Source organism: Halichoeres trimaculatus, unplaced genomic scaffold (assembly GCF_033239565.1).
Source record: "Halichoeres trimaculatus isolate MK-OKI-2021-1 unplaced genomic scaffold, fHalTri1.1 fHalTri1_scaffold_11, whole genome shotgun sequence".
In the NCBI taxonomy this organism is placed as follows: Eukaryota; Metazoa; Chordata; class Actinopteri; order Labriformes; family Labridae; genus Halichoeres; species Halichoeres trimaculatus.
Window position 1 is genome coordinate 20,905,368 of NW_027437189.1, and position 19,431 is coordinate 20,924,798.

Here is a 19,431-nt window from a genome sequence, read left to right on the forward strand (position 1 = left end):
ACAGTGGCCAAAAAAGATGAATGGGGGCAAAATAGGCATAAAGTTGTAAAAATGGGGTTAAAAAAAGGTAAAAAGTGATATTGTATGTAAAATAAACATTCGGTTAAAATGGCCTCTAACCCAGGTAATTCATGTGGTGTTTTTTTTTCTTAGTTTTGTTTGTTTCAATTGTGGTTCATTGTCGACTTGTTTTTAAATTTGATTTCCAACGTCATTTAAAAAGTCTTAAAAAGTCTTAAATTTAACTTGCCTTGAGCTGTAGGAACCCTGGTTAAGAAAAACCTTATATCAAACTCTTTTTTTTAGCTACTGTCTCTTTAAGGCTCTCCACTCCACAAACCCCCTTCCCTCTGATTGGCCAGCCCTCTAGAGGCCATACTTTGGTGTTTGTTATGAACCATTTAAGAGATCCATTTATGCCATGACTTCATCATTTCAGCAAGTCTCATGAAGAAATCGTGCTCTTTTTAGAACAGAGTGCTTTAAGCAGACTACAGACAGATTCAGGGATTTCTACAACGTATGAACATTTAGTGGTTTAAAAATCTGTTCATGCTGAGTATAAACGCCCAGCATTGTTTTTTCTAAATGGTCGTGTTTTAATATAGAAAAGCGTAATACCCCATCTTTACCAGTAATGCGAGCAATAGCAGTCTTTCTTATTTGGTTTCGTACCCTGAACACGACACAGTATTAGTATTTAAATAAAGACTTGTATGCACATTTTCCTTTAGCTAAGTGAAGATTAGTGCATGGGACAGAAAGAGTCCATCAACAACGCTGTTTTTGAGTCTATGAATCTTGTTCCTTCTTATTTTTCTAAAAAGATTACACCCTTATGTTTTATTGTGAGCTAAGATAAGAACATTAGGACAAAGCTTGAGTTGTTCTATATTTTAGATATTGTAAACAGATCAGAAGATCATGAACCATGATACTTTTAAGAAAAAATCAAAGTCTACTACTGATTCTTGACACTTTGGCAAAAACGTGTCCCACTAAGAAAAGTGTAAATTTGAGTCAAAGTGAATTAAATTATATGATCTATTCATATCTATTATATGATCAAATGAAAACCCAGGGCCCAAAAATATATTGCCCCCAGACAACAGTTAATCTTTTCATGTATGTTTCTTAAGTCTAAAATTTTTATTTTGAATATTTAATGTAAATGATAAAGGTTGCCAGTATGATTTTTTTCTAAAAGAGATCATATGAAACTTTATAAAAGATTAACAAAAGTTAACATTTAACATTTGACAATTTAATAACACAATTCCAATATAATAAAAAACAGAAATGATTAGCTTTTTATTGTGTCTGTTGATGTTGGAAAAAAAAGACATTGTGACAAAATTACAGAATCAGGAGGTTGCAACAAAACATTTTTTGATGGCAGAGACTTTGCTTCATATACACACAATTTAGATTCATTAACTTTTAAAGAAAAAATCAAAAATAAATCCTGTTTTAACCAAATTATCAATAATCAGTGCTACATGAGTTTTTACAGTGATTCAAGTAAAGATTCACAAACAATCAAAACGAAGCAAAAAGTGAAAGTTTTTTGGGGGAAAGCAGATCCCAGTTCACCTGCTATGCCTTCATTTGCAGCACAACCAACAGCTGTTTAATGTAAAACCGCACCCAGATGAAAGTGATGGCAAAGCCATGAAACAAGTGAAGCTTAAACAAAGGATAATCAAGACTAGCATGATGATACACACTTTGGCTCCAGCTCCTAATGGAAGGAGGAGGAAAAGTATCAGAGTCTGTTTCTCAGTGCACTGTCATCTGCAGCTCTGAGCCCAAAGCCCTAAAGTGACCAGTGATGGTATTAATCTTTCACATGGGTCACAAAGACAGACTTTCTTATAATTTTAAAAAGTCATGGCTCAGACTTTAAATTTTCCCAAAATATGACTCAAACAAGAGGAAATGTTGCGTTTGCCTGGATCTATTTCCAGCCACAGGATGATTTACACACATTCTTTTGGCAAGTTTGATGAGCAGGGCTGTGTTTAGGTGGTCAAGCTAACAAACTACTTAGGCCTTGTTCACTGTAATGAATGGACAGGTCACACAATACAACAGTGTTAGTCACAAATATATTTTTATGATACAGGATAAATTTCTGAGCAATGAGGTCAATCATGCTGAAAATGCACAAAAGTGGTTGTGTGGATAATTTATTTATTTAACTCATTAAATACTTTTATGTAAAAAAAAAATAAAAAAAAAAATAAAAAAACACCAACGGCTCCATGTTAATAGTTAGCAAACCTCCAGACAAAAAAAAGAAAACACACACACACACACACACACACAAACCTGACCAGTCTCTGACCAGACAAAGTCATACCTATTATTATAAATACTGTCCACACATATTAAAATGTGGACTACTTTCTCAATTTGTAATAAAAATTAAAAGTGATCTTAAGTTTTTCTCCAAAATGTGTGGATTAAAATTAAGAGTCACTTTGCCACTCTGTTTGGTGAAGGTATACCAAGCCCACATTGTCCCCTCATCAAAGAGCTGGCCTCTCTCAGAGGTTTGCATGTCACTGAATACGGGGGTTAAATCACCTTCATCCACCACAATGCAGATAGCATGGACTGGCAGGGCGGAGTTTCTGCTACATTTCCTTTTTATGCTGACTCAGTTGCGTTTTCAATGACTGACTTATATTAGAAATATAAAATAGATTTTTGGGTCATTGATAAATCTCATTATTTTTGTTCACATTTTCTCTGTGCTTCAGGAAAGTGTTGCCACTGCCTGTTTCCATTCTGGACGAGTCCCACGCTGAGCTGGTGGATGCACACTTGCCTTATGGAGGCAGCCAACAGAGTTCAAACCACGTGAGAACCTGCATCCGCCATCTGCCAAACCACTGTGTGAGGGATGAGAATGGCTGGTTGTATCCTGGATGCTGTGTGATGAGCTGTGTGAGCTCAGGATGGCTTACACCCTACCAGAGTACAGACGGGCCGGTCACCTCCTGGCTCTGTCTGTGGCTCAGATCCGCAGGATGAGCTCTGCGGGCCTGCCAGTCTACTGCCACGTCTACCAGCATAACCAGGCCACAATTAACGCTGTGACCTCGCTCGGCTTTTCTGCTTGTCCTGGTATGGAGAACATCTCAGTGCTGCTGATATGCAGGGAAAAGGTGTAAGCTGCCAAATTAATGACAGTGAAGTCTGCTGGGTGATTGACTCCTCACAGGAAAAACACAATGTTTTATGGTAAAAGAGAAAAATGTAACACTCACACTCTCTGTTCAATGATTCCTGTTTCCCTACAGAGCTCAGGGGATGCTGCGCTTTAGACAGCTTAGTCTGTCACTGACAGCAAACTGCAAGTGGAACACACTCAAAATAACAATTTCTGTGGCCGTAGGGTGGCTTTGATGGATATGCCAGACAGGCTGCTCTTTTTTAACTTCTTTATAAAAGGTAAAGAAATATCCCTCTGTTTGGAGCTATACTTGAAGATCAATACAAATTATGGTCTTTGGTTTTACACCGTGGTGTGTGTACTGCACTGCTTTTCCTGAACAAAAAGACTCCTTAATCTGCAGATCACCAAAGGAGGCTCTCCTCCACCTGGGACCCCTCCCTGGAGGTGTGCTGTTCCACTGCTGATTGCCTCTCTGTATTTTAGCAGCAATGCACCATTCAAGTCTGCAGGCAAACTTGACAAATGAGCAGGATCTGAGCGGAGGGGATACTCGTACTGCACCACACATCCTGTCCCATCCACATCCCCCCCTGTCCCGCAGTGGTGCACCTCTCTCCACTGATGCCCTTTTCTTTTCTCTAAACCAGCAAGAGCTCCTTTCAAAGTCACACAAGAACAAATCATGCGAAATACACATCGGCCAACGTGTGTGTTTAAAAACACGCCGAAAGAGTGAGTCCATTAACACTCATATTCGTTTCTATTTATAAATTTAAATTCAGGATGCACTTATTAATACTCAAAATCCTCAAATATTAATCTCAATTAGCCGTGCTTTGAGTTAAATATTTAAAGAATCAATTTGAGTGATCATCTATGTAGGTGCGTTAACTTGTAAATAGGGCTTAAACAGTTACTTATGTCTTATGATGAAGGATCGCTAAAGCAACATTTAAGAGGATAAAACTAAACATTTTCTGCTTCCATAGTGTGCATGTAGGATATTTTCTGCTTTATCTGTATGTATGTAATTGTAATTGGCTTTTCAGACTATCAGTATAAAATATAAAACCTTATGATTATGATGATACAAGTAATGGTAATTTCAGGGGATCTTGTACATTCAGTGTTATTAAATCTGCAAAAAATAAAAATATGAATTTTGTATCAAAGTTGATTCCGTTCAGGAGACACCGAGAAGTTTAAAATGTTAATTTTACATGAAAACGTGAGTCAAATGAGACTCTCCCTCCCTCTCTGTGTCTTTAAATAATGTTTGGAAAAACTTGGTCTGGAAACTCAAAGGACTCATCAAAGGTCAGTACAAAGTGGGGATTTTCTTAGCCTTGCTGTCCATTCAAACTTCTGTAATAGCTGGTAAAGATGATTTGTCCTCCATTCAAACATTTCTGCTTCACAAAGCCAGACTATGCAAGTCTTATATTGCACCCAGCCGTTCACTGAAACATGAGATGTCTCCTCACCTACACCATGAATCTATTTAAGTGCTCACCCTCCAATACAGTCCGAGAGTGGGACGATTATAAAAAAAGACAGCAGGACAGTTTTATGCAGGCTGCATCAGCTGCAAATCTTTACTCATCTGAGGGAAGATTTGTGAGTCAGCTGAGGAGCAGAAAAACTCAGAACATGAAGTACCTGACCGCTGAGCTACTCATCACTCTGTTGCCTGCAACTGCAACCACCACTTGAGGACAGCATCCACCCACTGGTCCTCCTCAGAAACTGCATCCCAGAGCGAGCGAGGAGCTGAGTGTCTGACGCAGCATGCGATCATTCACCTTGGCTGCGTGTGCTGCTCAGACTTGCCTCGGTGCAGCTGTCCACACATTCCCTCACTACCCACATCCCACTCGCTCCCACCTCCTGCCCCCCCCATAAAGGCAGTGCACTCTGCCAGCCGTGGAGTGGGACGTACTATTGATCCTGCTGAAATGATGGTTTCTAAAAGGGAGGCAGTAAGCATGTCTGCACTCCCCTCCTCCACTGTGGAGGGGCCCTGAGATATCACCGAGCTCAGCACATTGCACCATCACCGTATGGGAAAATGGGATTTTCACTGCAAGACGAGCTGAGGGGAAGGTAATTCAAGTCACAAAGCTATGTTCTCTACAGAGGATGTAAAACGAGCCTTTTTACCTTCAGACGCCTCATGTGATGGACGAATAAGGTCATTTTAAATGTCTGATTAATTTGAGTCTTTGTCCCTGAGAAATAAGGTGGGAAAGCACATGGTGCTCAAGTACAGCAGGATTTTGACCCACACACTCAGCTTTGCACCTTTTTGCACCATTCCAGGAAAAGGCCCATTTACTACCCATCATAGCTTACTTGATTTATCTAACTTGACAAGGAATTAAATGTTTCCTGAATAAGTGATTACTAAGTGAAGCAGAGCTTTATGGATACAGGGTTATTAACCTAATGAGATGCTCTGAACCTCAAAGCAGAAATGTTGCACTCTAGATAAAACCACTAGATGGCAGCAGAGTCCTGGTGTTTCCCTGCAACACTGGGGTGACATTTGGAGCAGCATGCACTCAGGCCTGCAGACTCAGAGAAATTCTGGGCAGTCTTTCATAGTTTTCTGTGGGCAAAAAAAATAGAACTAAATGCTAATTATAAATGATCATCCTCTGGGGCTACTTATGAAAGAAATTAGTGTGCCTTTTTATTTTTTTATAAGTGATCCTAGGTGTTGAAATGCTCTCCAGCTGTAGCTGCTTAAATGATCAGACATGAGCTGCAGGAACACATGGAGGTCCTGTGAAGAAGCAGTAGACATTTTGATCCAAACTCCCCATCCATCACCATTCTTGAAATTCCACCTGGAGTCAGTGTACAAGACTGTGACATACTAAGCAGCACTGACTGATGTGTTTGAAATCTTCATGTCTTACTGTCATCCTCTGTTTTTTTTTTTAACCCATGTCAGTAGGGGCTGAAGGGCCTGAAGGTCAAACTATAAAAAAAAGAGGCCCCAGTGTTTCTGCGTGTGCCTGATCATGGCTTACTGATGCTGCTATGTATTGCACCAGCTGAACTCGATCATATGGATGTTTTGCTGTGAGTGTGTGCCTGTACTTGACAGATTGGAGTGTGAATGATCAATTATGGTCCCTCTCACTAACACACATCACATGCATGCCCTCTTCTGCAATAGGATGTTTTTGTCCTTGAATACATTTAAGGACACACAAGCACACATCATATAGCCTACTGTTTAAGCTGTCAAAGGCATGTAACACTGATGGCAGATGTGAATACACTAAAAAGTAGGCTTTCACAAATATTAAAAATACTTGATTATCTTAAACTAGTTTTAGCAACAGTTTATCTATTACTGTCCATTAATTTAGTGTCTTGTTTAATGTATTTCTGTGAGCGTGACATATAAGGGAATAAGTGACTTGATGTTTTATCTTATTTTCTCATATCACCATATGAGCCAGGGTCAGTCTGCAGTCTGGATTGCTCAGTTAAAGAGACGAGTGTTGGCGACGATCCGGACTGAAGTTGGTTCTGTATTCAGCTGTAGTCTATGATTTATACTTATTTCTAACAACCGACAATTTTCAGTGTAAAATACATCACATCTTATGTTGCAAAATGGCTTATGGTAACCAGTCCATTTCAACGGTTAAACTTACAGGACAGAAGATTGCAAAATCAAAGTGTTACTGCATTTTAAATCAGATGTATGAAATGTAACATATGGGAATTTATACATTGCAAAACAAAACTAATTTATTTAGTTATATTCCATTTTATATTGATTTTTTCAAGAAACCTACTTTTTTAAAAAGAGAATCATAACATGTTACAGTAACATTTCCGTTGTATATAAGGTAACGTGGATATAGCATGTGCTATCCGCAGCCACCGCAACACCAATTTGACGCTTACTTCATGCAGCGCGTCAGTTGGGAGGTCCTAATCTTGCATAGCAGCTGGGAGCATTTGACCACGTGATGCGAGAGATGTTAGAGAGCAGCCATCATTTCACCTAATTCATGACCAGCCTGAAATGGTAAATGGTAAGACGACAAGGAAACGGAAAACTACGATGGAGTAGCTGAAGACCGAAGCCGCCTCTGTTTCCCTTCCTTTCAATCGAAACAGGTCTGTTTGCTGTTTCTCTTCACCCCTTCTCCCCCTGTTTTCGGCTCATATGGTGGCTGCCGAAGCGCTTGTTTCGGTTTCTGTGTTCATCCTTACATCTCATTTATGTAATTGATAGCGTAAACAGCATCTCCAGTGGGTCACCACTGTACAAACGTTCAGCTCGGGTGGGATAATGAGATGTTTGGTGCTTTGCCCTCATCCGTTCATTGTCATTAGCCATGTTATGATGCTGTTAATGCTAACACGGTTTGCGCTGCTTGTTGTGTAACGATCATTGGGACGAGACCGAGCTTCAGGTGAACAGAAACACTATCACTAAGCACAGGTTAGTAACGCTCGATCCACCCCCTGTTTATGTCTGAGATCTTGCGTGGAAGTCTGTGGGGTTAGGGGCTTTGTCCGCGAGGGCTTGTTTGAAGATCTGCTAGCATGACAAGCTATTATGGGTTAACAATTCACAAGGCCTTCATACACTCATTTGTTAGCTTACCAATTGACTCAATAGGCGTTTTGATAGAATTGATACTTTAATTTTTACTTGGGTGACTTGTTTAATGACTTTTTTAAATTTATTATCACCAAATTTGATGCTGGTAGCTTTATGTTCTACTACTTTAGTTGCTTTCCTCTTACAGGGAAGTTTCATTGTTTGATTATCCATCTCCATGGATATACTTGCATAGACAGAGATGTGCTTTGAATGTGTTGTTCATCAAATCTATGTAAAAACGAAGTGACAAAATATTTTGAGTGTGTCATAGCGTCGTGTGACACTTGTCAGTGGAACTGAGTGGACAGCACAAGTTCAAATGCTCTTAGGTTTTGTATTATCCTGACACATTGGAGTTTTGTTGTCCTACAAGGGGTAACTTTGTCTATGGTAAACATAACTAGAAAGGTCAATAAACAGACTAAGCTTTGGGCTCAGGTGGGCCCAATCTTAAATTGGGCCTTACAACACAAACAAGTGTTTCATTGGCTCAGCAAATCCAGGGAGCCCTTCTTCTTGCATTTTAATAAGCTCCAAACCAACCCAGGGGCCCAGGAACCCCAAACCAGTCCAGGCCAGGATCCCAGCCCAAATATATCCCCCCTCAAGCCGCCTTTTCTACTACTAATGGGGCATGTTTGTTTTGAAGGCCAAGGTGAATGTGGGAAGACCTTTCATTGTTCTGTTAGTTTTGATTTACTTGTTGTGTGCGTTGTAAGGTGGCCCTTTGCCACAACCAGAGGGAATGGTAAACTCCTGGCTCCCACACTGTGCAAATTAACATGTTTCACTTTCTCTGAATGCTGGACAGGCATTGAAAAAGAGATTGTTTACATTCAGATGCTGGCCACCCGCTGCTTGCTTTTTCTTCCCTCCTGTTTTCGAATCACTGAAGAGACATGACCCATTTAAATGGTTGTTTACTTGCATTAGAAGAAGAGCCAAAGCACTTCTCAATGAACTCTTGTCTACAATTCAATTAGAGTGGCCTTCCCAGCAGCACAGTTTTCCACATTACACAATGCCCTCTTCAGCCTGGCTGAAGCCTGGACAGAAGTACCAAGACCACTGAGAGGCAATAGTCAGTCACACCTGCATACCTCAGAAAGTCAAGTCTGCTAGGTATTGATCTTGGCTTCAGACACAGTGGGGTATCAACCAGTGTATGGATGTGATGATAGAAGAGTCTGACCTTTGTTTGAAATCAAGTAAAGAAAGTTAAATCTAGCTGAAACCACTGTAACAGTCTGTAGTCACATCAAAACACCCCGCCACAGCTGTGGTCTATTGTTTAGGAGTAAGTGAGGTAAAGCTCAGCAGGGATTCACTGAGCTGCTGTTGTCAAGTTTCTTCATTTCTGAAACAGTTTCTGCCTCAAAGGAGCTGTGGTCAAGCAGAGTCTCCCTCGTACTCCACAGAACGGTTTTCATTTCTTTAAGCCAGACGTTTTATTACTGCTTTCCTGTTGCCCTCTGACTAGCCAGATGTATATTAAGAAATGGCTGGAGTGTTTCCCCTCTTTTTCTTTCCCCTATTTTTGGAGGTTGTGGGAAAAGCAGCTGAGTGATGTGTCAGCTCTGGACGGCCTGCGATGCACTTTTTTTTCCCCCTGCTTCACTCTCCTTTTAAATTCATCAGCCTCTAGACACCAGAGCTACAAGATGAGTCATTGTACCATCTAACCAGTCGACTGGAAATTGTACTTTATCCTCTTTCAGGAGTTCTTCCACCTGTATTTTCATCACCTCACTGGTTTTGTTTTCCCTGAGGGCTGTCAAAAACTTCTTGACAACGCTGTTTCAAGTGCTTGAAACTGGCAATGTTGTGTCATCACATTTTCTGGATTGACTGATGAAAACTTGGCAGCAAATAATGCGCTAACTTGAGGACGACTAATCAAATAAAGTTTGGACGTCTTTTCATCTTGTTTGTGCTTCTGAGTTTTAAATGAGTCACTGAGCGAATGGAGCACATAAAAACATGGGTGTTAACTAATCATTTTGGGTAAACATTGATGGGAACTCGTGGTGAGAGTTCTAGGATCAAGTTAGCATGTTGATCTTCAGTCAAGCTTCATGGAGTACGTAATGGCTCCAGAGTTTGTTCAGATGCTGGGTGCACAGTGCAACACGGCCATGTTTATGGTCTTTTGTAGATCTCCTTTTTTTGTTTTCGACAACATCACAAAAATTAGAATTGATCATAACACATATTTTATTGATATGATCTCTGTGTAACAGCTCCTCCATGACATTATAATCACAAAAACTGAATTTGTCCCAGCAAATAAGGATGAAAACAGTCAAATCTCTTGGCTTTGTTTTTTTAGTTTATATCACAAGTGTGTACACAGGGTTCCCGCAGATCCTTGAAAAGTCTTAAAAGGCATTGAATTCATAATTCTAAAAATAAGGCCTGAATTGGCATTAAAAAGTCTTAAATCCAAATTTCAAAAGTCTTAAAAATTTGAACACATTGGTAAGATTTATGTTGGTTTGAAGTTAAAAAAATATTAGGTAGCGTTTATCTATTTTTCTAAATAATTTCCTGATTTACTCTCGTGGCAACATCGCGTAATCACAATAGCGGAACTAACAAAACGGTGATCTGGTTTCACCAGAAGCTTTTAAAACAGACGCATGTCTTGGTTCTACATAGGGTGCCTGGAGAGAGAGAAAAAAATGAGGAAAAATTGGCAAAAAAAATCCAAAAGTGGCTTAGGAAACTTGATTATGGCAACAAAATTGAGAATTTAATTTGAAATTAAATTTCAAAAACCATGTAGAAATTCATAAAATGGTTGTGACAGTGGCCAAAAGAGATGAACGGGGGCAAAATAGGCATAAAGTTGTAAAAATGGGGTTAGAAAAAAAGGTAAAAAGTGATATTGTATGTAAAATAAACATTGGGTTAAAATGGCCTCCAACCCAGGTAATTCATGTGGTGTTTTTGTTTGTTAGTTTTGTTTGTTTCAATTGTGGTTCGTTGTCAACTTGTTTTTAAATTTGATTTCCAACGTCATTAAAAAAGTCTTAATAAGTCTTAAATTTAACTTGCCTTGAGCTGTAGGAACCCTGGTACAGTTGACCTGTAACTGTCCAAAACAGAATAAATCAAATTATAATCCAGTAAACTATAGCACAATTTAGCAAAATTATGTCAAAATATCTTCTCCCTGTCTTTGTAGATTGGAGCAGGCACTTCCTGGCATGTGTCGCTGATTTTGATAAATATTCCAGAAGGCTGCACTAATTTGATAAAACCTCTTTGAGGGTAAACACAATTTAGTGCTGCACTACTTTTAGGACCGGAAAATAAGATGAGCAACATAATACTCGTCACAAAAACATACCACAAAAGTATTTTCCATGAACAAGTCTTGCTCACTAACATGCATCATCACCTTCAATTATAGAACAACAAGATACATAAACATTAACTACCAGGTATTCAACAGCGTAGAGGAATCTCGTAGCCATGTGTGAGAAACATAAACACTGTCAGTCATGAGTTGCCGAGCTGTAGTGTCGTGATCTTACACGTACAATATATTGACTACACTGTTTTCTGTAAATAGGCCGATCCATTATGTATGGCCTGTTCAGTCTTGCGTGGATTATTTCTGTGTGGCAGAAACTTGTTGGTCTTGTCTTTCCTGGTTGGTTTGACATTATAGTGAGCTGGTGTGGGAGGGAAACCGCTCCTGACTTGACCTAAATTTTCAGTTGATTGTGGGCAAATCCGTCAGTGATAGTGCAGTTTTAACTATCTTTTCTGAGGCTCTGGGATACAAGGCCACAGTCGGTAGACATATGCGTCTCTGCTGGTGTGTAATGATAATGTTATCCATGTTGTTTAGGTTTACATCTTAGATTTCTCAGGTCATGAGACCCTGCCGTCTTTATGTTTCATATGCTGAGCATCACATGGGTACAAAGCCACTTTTGAGGGAGTACAGCCCCTAGCCACATTTGTTGTCAACAGATTACCTAATGGATCAAGATAAGTGAATTTTCCATTAAATACAGTTCCAAAAGGAGCAGAACTTATTGGACAATTACAGCAAATGTGCTATTTTGTCCCCTTTAGAGGGCATGAGGTAAGCAGAAGGACACTGTGTCTTCTGCTCAGCTTGTGACTGATTATTGTGTCTGATACAAAATGTTCCTGTTCAAAAACAAAAAATGGCTCATGAAGTTACCTTGTTCTCTTGTTATCCTTTATTTCCTCTGATTTCCTCAGGTAGCCTTCGACAACACCTGTTCCAAGCTTGGCTGTCGGGGTCTACACTGGAGCACAAATCTGCTTTCTAGACTACAGGAGCACAGTGGAGGAGAGGGTCTCAGGCTGATTACTCCCCCCATTAGTCTCTGAGGAGGGGGGAGGAATAGAAGACGTAGGAGGAGGAGGAGGAGGTGGAGGAAGAAGGAGCAAGTTAGAACCACCCAGAGCATGGGGCAAAAGGTCCCAGGTGGCATTAAAACCATTGATATGCGGGATCCGGCGTTCAGCCCCCTGAAGCTGGAGCTACAGGCCCTGAGTCACACCAAGCCGTCTCGACTGGACCTGCTGCTGGACATGCCACCTGCAAACGTGGACATACAGGTCCAGCACTCATGGAACAACGACGACCGCTCGCTAAACATCTTTGTAAAAGACGACAACAAGCTGGTGTTTCACAGGCACCCTGTGGCACAGAGCACGGACGCAATCAGGGGCCGTGTTGGCTATACGAGGGGACTGCATGTGTGGGAGATCAGCTGGGCGATGCGTCAGAGGGGCACACACGCTGTGGTGGGAGTGGCTACAAGTGACGCCCCGCTACATTCTGTGGGATACACAGCTTTGGTGGGAAGCAATGCCGAGTCCTGGGGCTGGGACCTTTGCAGGAGTAAACTCTACCACGACGGCAAGAATCATCCAGGAAAAAGCTACCCGGCCTTCCTCGAGCCAGACGACACCTTCATCATTCCAGACTCCCTCTTGGTGGTCCTGGACATGGATGAGGGGACTCTGGGTTACATAGTGGATGGACATTATCTAGGGGTGGCATTCAGAGGACTTAAAGGCCGAAAGCTGTATCCTGTGGTGAGCGCTGTGTGGGGACACTGTGAGATTCGAATCCGGTACATAAATGGACTTGATCGTAAGTGAAAACTTTTTGTTTCCAAACATTTCTTCCTACTTTTTCCTCTTTTCTATACAGGGTGTTAAACTCTCCAAGAACTCTTCGGCATCACTCTTAAAAAAAACTGGCGACAGCATTTATCTACGTCATAAACCAAGGTGTGACAGCTCAGGGTTTGTCAGACTGTGTGTGCAGGGCTGCTTGTTGCAGACGGTGTTTGAGCTGTGACTCACAGCAGTGTGTCAGCCTCTCTGGCTATTATGTAAAACACAGTACAAGTGATAGCATGACATTTGAATTTTTGTCTTAGCAGTCCACCTAACATTTAAACTAATGTTTAACTGTACTCCTGAATCACTAAAATGAGCTCTCAATATCCAGATCTTGGTACGGAAGAAAACCTGCTCTGAGCTGTGATGAATTCATCTTACTCAGTTTTCACTTGCATGCGTTTCTCCTGTCATAGATGGTTATGTATATCTACTTTGAAACATTGAATGTCTATAATGCTGATGTACAAACAACAGATTGCTTGGTTTTCCCCTTGACAAACATAAATTTGCTGTAATTGGATTAATTTGAATTATTCCATGGCCAAAGGATCATGAGGAGACAAAGGTGCTTATCCAAACATGCTGTGCTGACTGCATGTCCCATGTGCTCTGTGCTCATTAGATTTATGCACAACTCAGATTCCTCAACCTCGTTTAGGCCTGTGGAAGATGAGCACTGTGGATGCATTGATATACTTCACTTTGATCGTTATTTTCCTCTTAATGTTGGATTCCACTGTTATTGGAGGCTTTTCTACTCACAGTACATAGTCTTGTATTTGTGAGTGTCCAGTTACCAGTATGCAGCAGAGACTGGCTGCCAGAAACAACACTCTTCCCTTCTGTTCTTGTTCTGTTTTTACACCTAAAAAGGCGCTGATGGTAAATCCCCATAGAGCTGAATATTGATATATTAGAAGGCTCCAGAAAATCCATTTGTAGTTCGTTATTACGTTTTTCAAAAACCACATTTTGGCAATTTTTCTGTGTTTTGGGGGTTTTCTTGTACCACATTAGTTTTTTTTTCCTGTTATATCGCATGATATTGATGTTGACAAACCTATACATCTGTAACATATATAGCTATACTACAGCTACAGAAGTCACATACACACCAAGCCAAAACAAGCCATTTCAAAGCAGAAATTACCCTATTTACAGCCTGGTTCAAAAAACGTCTCCTGTCCGAGTTGCTAAATGTACTACCGGCACCCACTGTACGGGGCTGAATTTTTTTGTAAGATCGCGAGCTCCCCCAATAAGAGGCACAGCTGAGGGTCGCGTGACTGACAGGCGCCCTATGGCTGTAGGCCAAACCCTTGCCACTACCAATATGGCCGCTATAGCCGATGTGCTTCATTTTCCGTTTCAGAAACAGACAGGTGACGTCGACAAGACTACGTCCATGTTTTATACAGTCTATGACTACAACCTGTCAATGAATCAGTTTTTACACATTTAAGATCAAGCACTTTGTAGGAAACCTTTAATTGCTTGTTCGGAGTTTCTACCAGTTCACGCTCAGAACAGAGGGATCATCACTGACTCACCTAAATGTGTTAAACCCACTTTTGTGGTGGACGATGGTCCTTTGTGTCCATAGAGGACTGATATCCCTCTGTGAAGAGTTCTGCTGGTTGACCTAAATGCTTTGAGCAGCCCTGGTTAAATCATGTAATGCTCCTGTCTGAGTTTTAAAGATCAAATGAATGGATGGAGGTCATATTTCTCAAGTGGTTCATTAGTACTTTGGTTAATTTGGTTGGCTTGATAAGGGACTTCTTTTTGGTCTCTCTAAAATCCTTCTTCTGTAGACTGTATTTGACTTTGTTCACACCACTGGTCATATTCAAGCCTTGATATGACACCATCAACCTGTTGCTTTAAAGCTGCTCTTCCTCACCCCTCTCCCTCTCTTGTTTCCCCTCAGCTGAACCGCTCTCTCTGATGGACTTGTGTCGACGCTCGGTGAGGGTGGCATTAGGAAGAGACCGTTTAAGTGAAATCCATAGACTGCCCCTGCCCGACTCTCTCAAGAACTATCTACTCTACCAATGACGGCGCTGACTGACTCACTCTCAGACACACACACACTCTCAGCACACCCTCCTCTTTCTCATGTTTCTCTGGGATTCTCCTTGGGCTGAACCCGTTCGACAACATTGCTCGAGCCTCCAGGACTGACACAGCCTTCAACAAGTATGCTTCTGTGTCAGCATTTCTTATCCTGTTTTTATGACTGTTTGCAAAATGTACACTCTAACTTTGTGAAATCAGGAATCACTGAGCACTATGCACATGCTGATCCAGACGATGCCCTGACAGTCACCATGTTGGTGTAACTCTTCCAGTTTGTGAATAAATGTGGCATATGCATGTGGTCGGTATCTCTGCTGTGAGAGCCAAACTCTAAAATCATGAATTTCCATCAAGTAGTCTTTTTAAATCTGAATACTTGTTATTGTTATTATTGGTTGTGCCAAAATTAATTTGTGAAAATTTAATGTTGGTGCAAAAGTCCACTGCCAGTAACTGACCACAAGGTGGCAGCACATACACATGTTGATCTGACCATCCTGAAGCAAGAATCATGAAATTAAATTCTTGTTTCTTTTAAGAATTCTGTTTTTTTTTAACTGATAATTGTTATTAAATTGGTATTCAACCTACACAACAATGAGATGCTGACCACTCCACAGTGAGTCTGGTGCAGTGAAGATGATTGCACTGTGAGGATGCTGGTGAGCAGCCCCTCCAAATCACTGCACTATCAGGTTTCACTGTGATATGGACGTGTGCCTCATTGCTTACCGTCAAGGCTTTGGGACAGGAACATCATCAGCAGAAACTTTAACAGAAGAATAATGTCACTGTGATTATTTGTAGCATGCATCTGCAGGAAATCTTTCTCAATACAATCACAAAGTTTTTTTTATGTCTGTCACTCCTGCTTTTTGTTGTGTAGTACAGTAGTTTTCAAACACATGCTGTCAGGGCCCAGGAGTGCAGTTTTTCCGCTATCCTTCAACCAGTTTTACACCGAATGATTTCACTGGTTTGCACAAATTCAACCTGAAACTGACCAAGTGGACTATCAGAAAATGTGGCAGTTTTTGAATGGAAGCATGCTGTTCTTGGGTTTGCTGGCGCATAGCTGAGAACCATTGATGTAGTGTTGTGTTTTGAGACATGTAGCGGGGGTTTAAAAGGTCCAGGTTATGTTGGTGGATGATTTTGTTTTTTAATCAGCAATCTTCCATTTTAAGACACAGTCACAACATGAAAAGACAATCCACAAAGTGCTGCACAAATGTAGTGAAAGAAGTCAAGATTGCCAACATATTGTCAAATGCCATATCATAGACCTGTTGACTAGTATTTTTAAATGTGCAGACGTGGTTCTTATTTAGCAGCAGGCTGATAAGAGTTCACTATGCCACAAATTTTCTTTTCCTTGCTTGCATATTCCATTTTATTTGTACTCCTTGTTGTAGATTTGTTTGTATCTATTAAAGTTTATTTCAAAGTATTTACTAATGACTGCAAAGTCCTTGTGTGAAAATGTCAAACTGCAGTTATTGGAAAATGTCTGTCTTTAATTTTAGGTGAAACATAACAGCTGTTAAGCTTTCATGAATTAAATTTTACACCAAACACGACTAAAACCACACATGACAATCTTTAACTTAAGTCAAGATACAGAAGCTGCAAATTAAATGGATTTGCAAGCTTGTTGTTGCTCTGTCCAGGCCGTGTCATTTGCGTAAGGGAAAGTAACAGTCTGTGTAGTAGGTATCTGCCTGTCAAACTGAAGCTTCTCACAGGCGCACACCTCTCCAACTTATCCCAACAGCCCCTTGTTCACTGTTATCATTCCATGACATGGAAAATTAAACTTTTCTGACATCTCTGAACTTTTAAGGAGTGCTTTGCTGTCACCCAAACATACATTTTATCAATTCTTTTGTTTCTTTTCCAGACAATGCATATAGAAGGCACAGATTTTATCATGCTCTTGTGGCAGTTCAAACCAGATTCAGAGATGCCTCCAGCCTAGAACTAAGTTAAAGCTTTGAAAGGTTTGCTTTGGTCTTTGTGAAATGTGAGTTTCCTGTGCACTAATGATACACTACACTGACCAACACAGGTTGTGAAAATGTTGTGTGGTTAGTGCTTCAATGACATCTCGCGCTCGATTTAGGTTTGATAGAACAGGAAACCACATGGGTGAATATGAGCACCTGCTGTGTGCCAGTTTGCTACATCAGCTGTTTTATGTATGCTGACAAAGTGATGAGAAACTGGGACTCTTGTTTATAGCTCAGCCCTTGTTGATCCTATTTAAAACACTTGTGTGTTTTTCACACCATGAAAAGCAAACATGCCTGCTGTGCAAAAGGCCTGTTTGAGAACATCCTGGGTCATGTTATGTAACACATGCAGGGAGTTCTCAGCCACACTCTGTTTAATTAAGAGTCTGATCAGGCTGTTATTGAAAACACCTGTGATAATTTCTCGAGGCAAGTTTGTGTTGTGATGCTGTGACTCTCCCTGTCATCAAGAAAACCAAAGTGTTACAAAAGAGTGTTACATAACTCTTAGTTGTGTTGAGAAAAGACACTCGGAAAACAAAGTCCCTCTAACTGAACTTGATGCTAAAAGTAAGCCAATGTAAACAAGAGGTCAAAGCCACAACTGTAAAAAAAAAATGAAGGCAAAGAGAAAATCACAAAGGCCCTGTGCCTTGATTTAAGAGCTCTGACATTTATCGCAAGATCTCAGGTTTCTTTGTAATGTGCCTCGCAAATGCAGTCAAATAACATCTGACTGCTGTTTCTCTTGGTGTGGGTTTAAGTCTGGGGCAGGAAACTGGACTGGAAATTTAAAAACATTGCTGCAAATAAGAAATCATTCTATGGCTATGAATCGGGCACAGGACTCTAAAGTCTGTTTCTTCACACTCAACAACACAATAAATCTGAGAACCTAACTCCCGAACATCATGCGGCTTCAGTGAAGACATTGCAGGATCTCAAAACGCAACATTACATTACACAAAACAGAGTAAAGTACACCATGTACCTACATGCTTAGACCTGCTCTAATTTCTAATAAAGGTGAAAATGCTCAGTTTACCCCTGGCTAAACATGAATTCCTCCATGCACACCGCTTAACTCCATTTTCCCTCCTCAGGGTGTTCATATTAATTCATATTTTCTACCAAAACTATTATAACTAAGTTATGCTTGATTGTCTGGTCTATCTCATTAGCAAAATTTAGTCCACTGTGCAAAAAACTAAACAAAAAAAAAACAATGGTCAAATGTAGAGACCCACACTGAAAAGGGGGTATGAAAGGAGGGATTTCAGCCTCTTATTGTTGAATTTAGCTATCATGCAAGTTTCACTGATACAGAAACTAAAACACACCAGCCCCTGTAACTGTGTAAAAATTAAGACAAGGCACAGTGTTATGTTCAGCAACAGGGTTTCTTTGCCCACAAAGACTGTTAATTGAATGAAAACCAGAGCACACTAAACAGAGATACTTCATTACAGTTGTGAGGCTGACCACTGCTGAAACTGGAAAAAAAAAAAGTGACTGGCAAAACAGAAAAACAACATATCACTCAATTAAAAAGGCATACAACCTGTATGCCAGGGTTTAAGTGTCTAAATGTCTTTCCTCTGTGAGTGGAGCAGTGAGGAACTGTAATGTAGCATCATGATTTTGTCACTTGGTGTCAGCATTACCAACAGTTCTTTACCTCTAAAGATCCAACAGCCTTATGACTGAGAACTACAAACAGCAAGAAAATGATTGGATTTATCTGTTTGGAAAACTGCAACAAATGAAAAAAGTAAGAAATTAAATTAAATGTAAACATGCTGCGGGACATTTGATCTATGGCTGTTGATTTTATTATTTATGGTACAGTTTTATATTTCATCTAGTACTGATGTATCCATGTGATGTTATTTTACAGTTATAAATAACATTAAAAAATATAAAGCTTAAAGAAATTCCCATCAGGTTTGAGCACGTCAGTCTGCTTATCTACAGTTTATAATATCTGGATACTTTTAGTACATTAATTTTAATCACCACTGGAAGTGATTAAGCAAAAGCTGAAGAACAAGCCAAATAAATTGTGTAGGCTTCAAATATATGAATAATTTTTGTAAATAAAATCAAATGTCAGTTATGTTATGTTGTACATGATTAAATGTTTGGAATACTTTCACAGACCTTTTCTTATATTATGCATTACATGCCACAGCATGATAATAAATAAAAAGCTATAAAACCATAAGAAAAACTAAATTCAGGCCCTGTCTGTAAAAAGCAGAATAAGTAGAACAGCAGCTCATTGTGATAATCATAGAAACACTGTGTACTGTCAATACAGCACAAAAACAACAACAACA

General features: G+C 40.1%; 1 protein-coding gene and 1 long non-coding RNA gene across 3 annotated transcripts in view; both read left to right on the forward strand.

Moving 5' to 3' along the window:
* Window positions 1-4,238, forward strand: part of LOC141799961 (uncharacterized) — a 21,046-nt gene extending 16,808 nt beyond the window's left edge. The window contains exon 6 of the long non-coding RNA XR_012599275.1: window positions 2,766-4,238. This is a non-coding gene — a long non-coding RNA (uncharacterized LOC141799961). The remainder of the gene's footprint in view (window positions 1-2,765) is intronic.
* A 2,891-nt stretch (window positions 4,239-7,129) lies between these two features.
* spsb1 (splA/ryanodine receptor domain and SOCS box containing 1) lies at window positions 7,130-16,534 on the forward strand. Of its 2 annotated transcripts, none has more exons than XM_074682210.1 (3): window positions 7,130-7,327; window positions 12,063-12,966; window positions 14,932-16,534. In XM_074682210.1, the coding sequence occupies exons 2-3, from the start codon at window positions 12,273-12,275 to the stop codon at window positions 15,057-15,059; spliced, it is 822 nt and encodes a 273-aa protein (XP_074538311.1). In that variant the 5' UTR covers window positions 7,130-7,327; window positions 12,063-12,272; the 3' UTR covers window positions 15,060-16,534. The 2 variants fall into 2 exon arrangements, with proteins under 2 accessions (XP_074538311.1, XP_074538312.1); XM_074682211.1 differs by having other exon boundaries at window positions 12,067-12,966.
* Window positions 16,535-19,431: the final 2,897 nt, after the last annotated feature.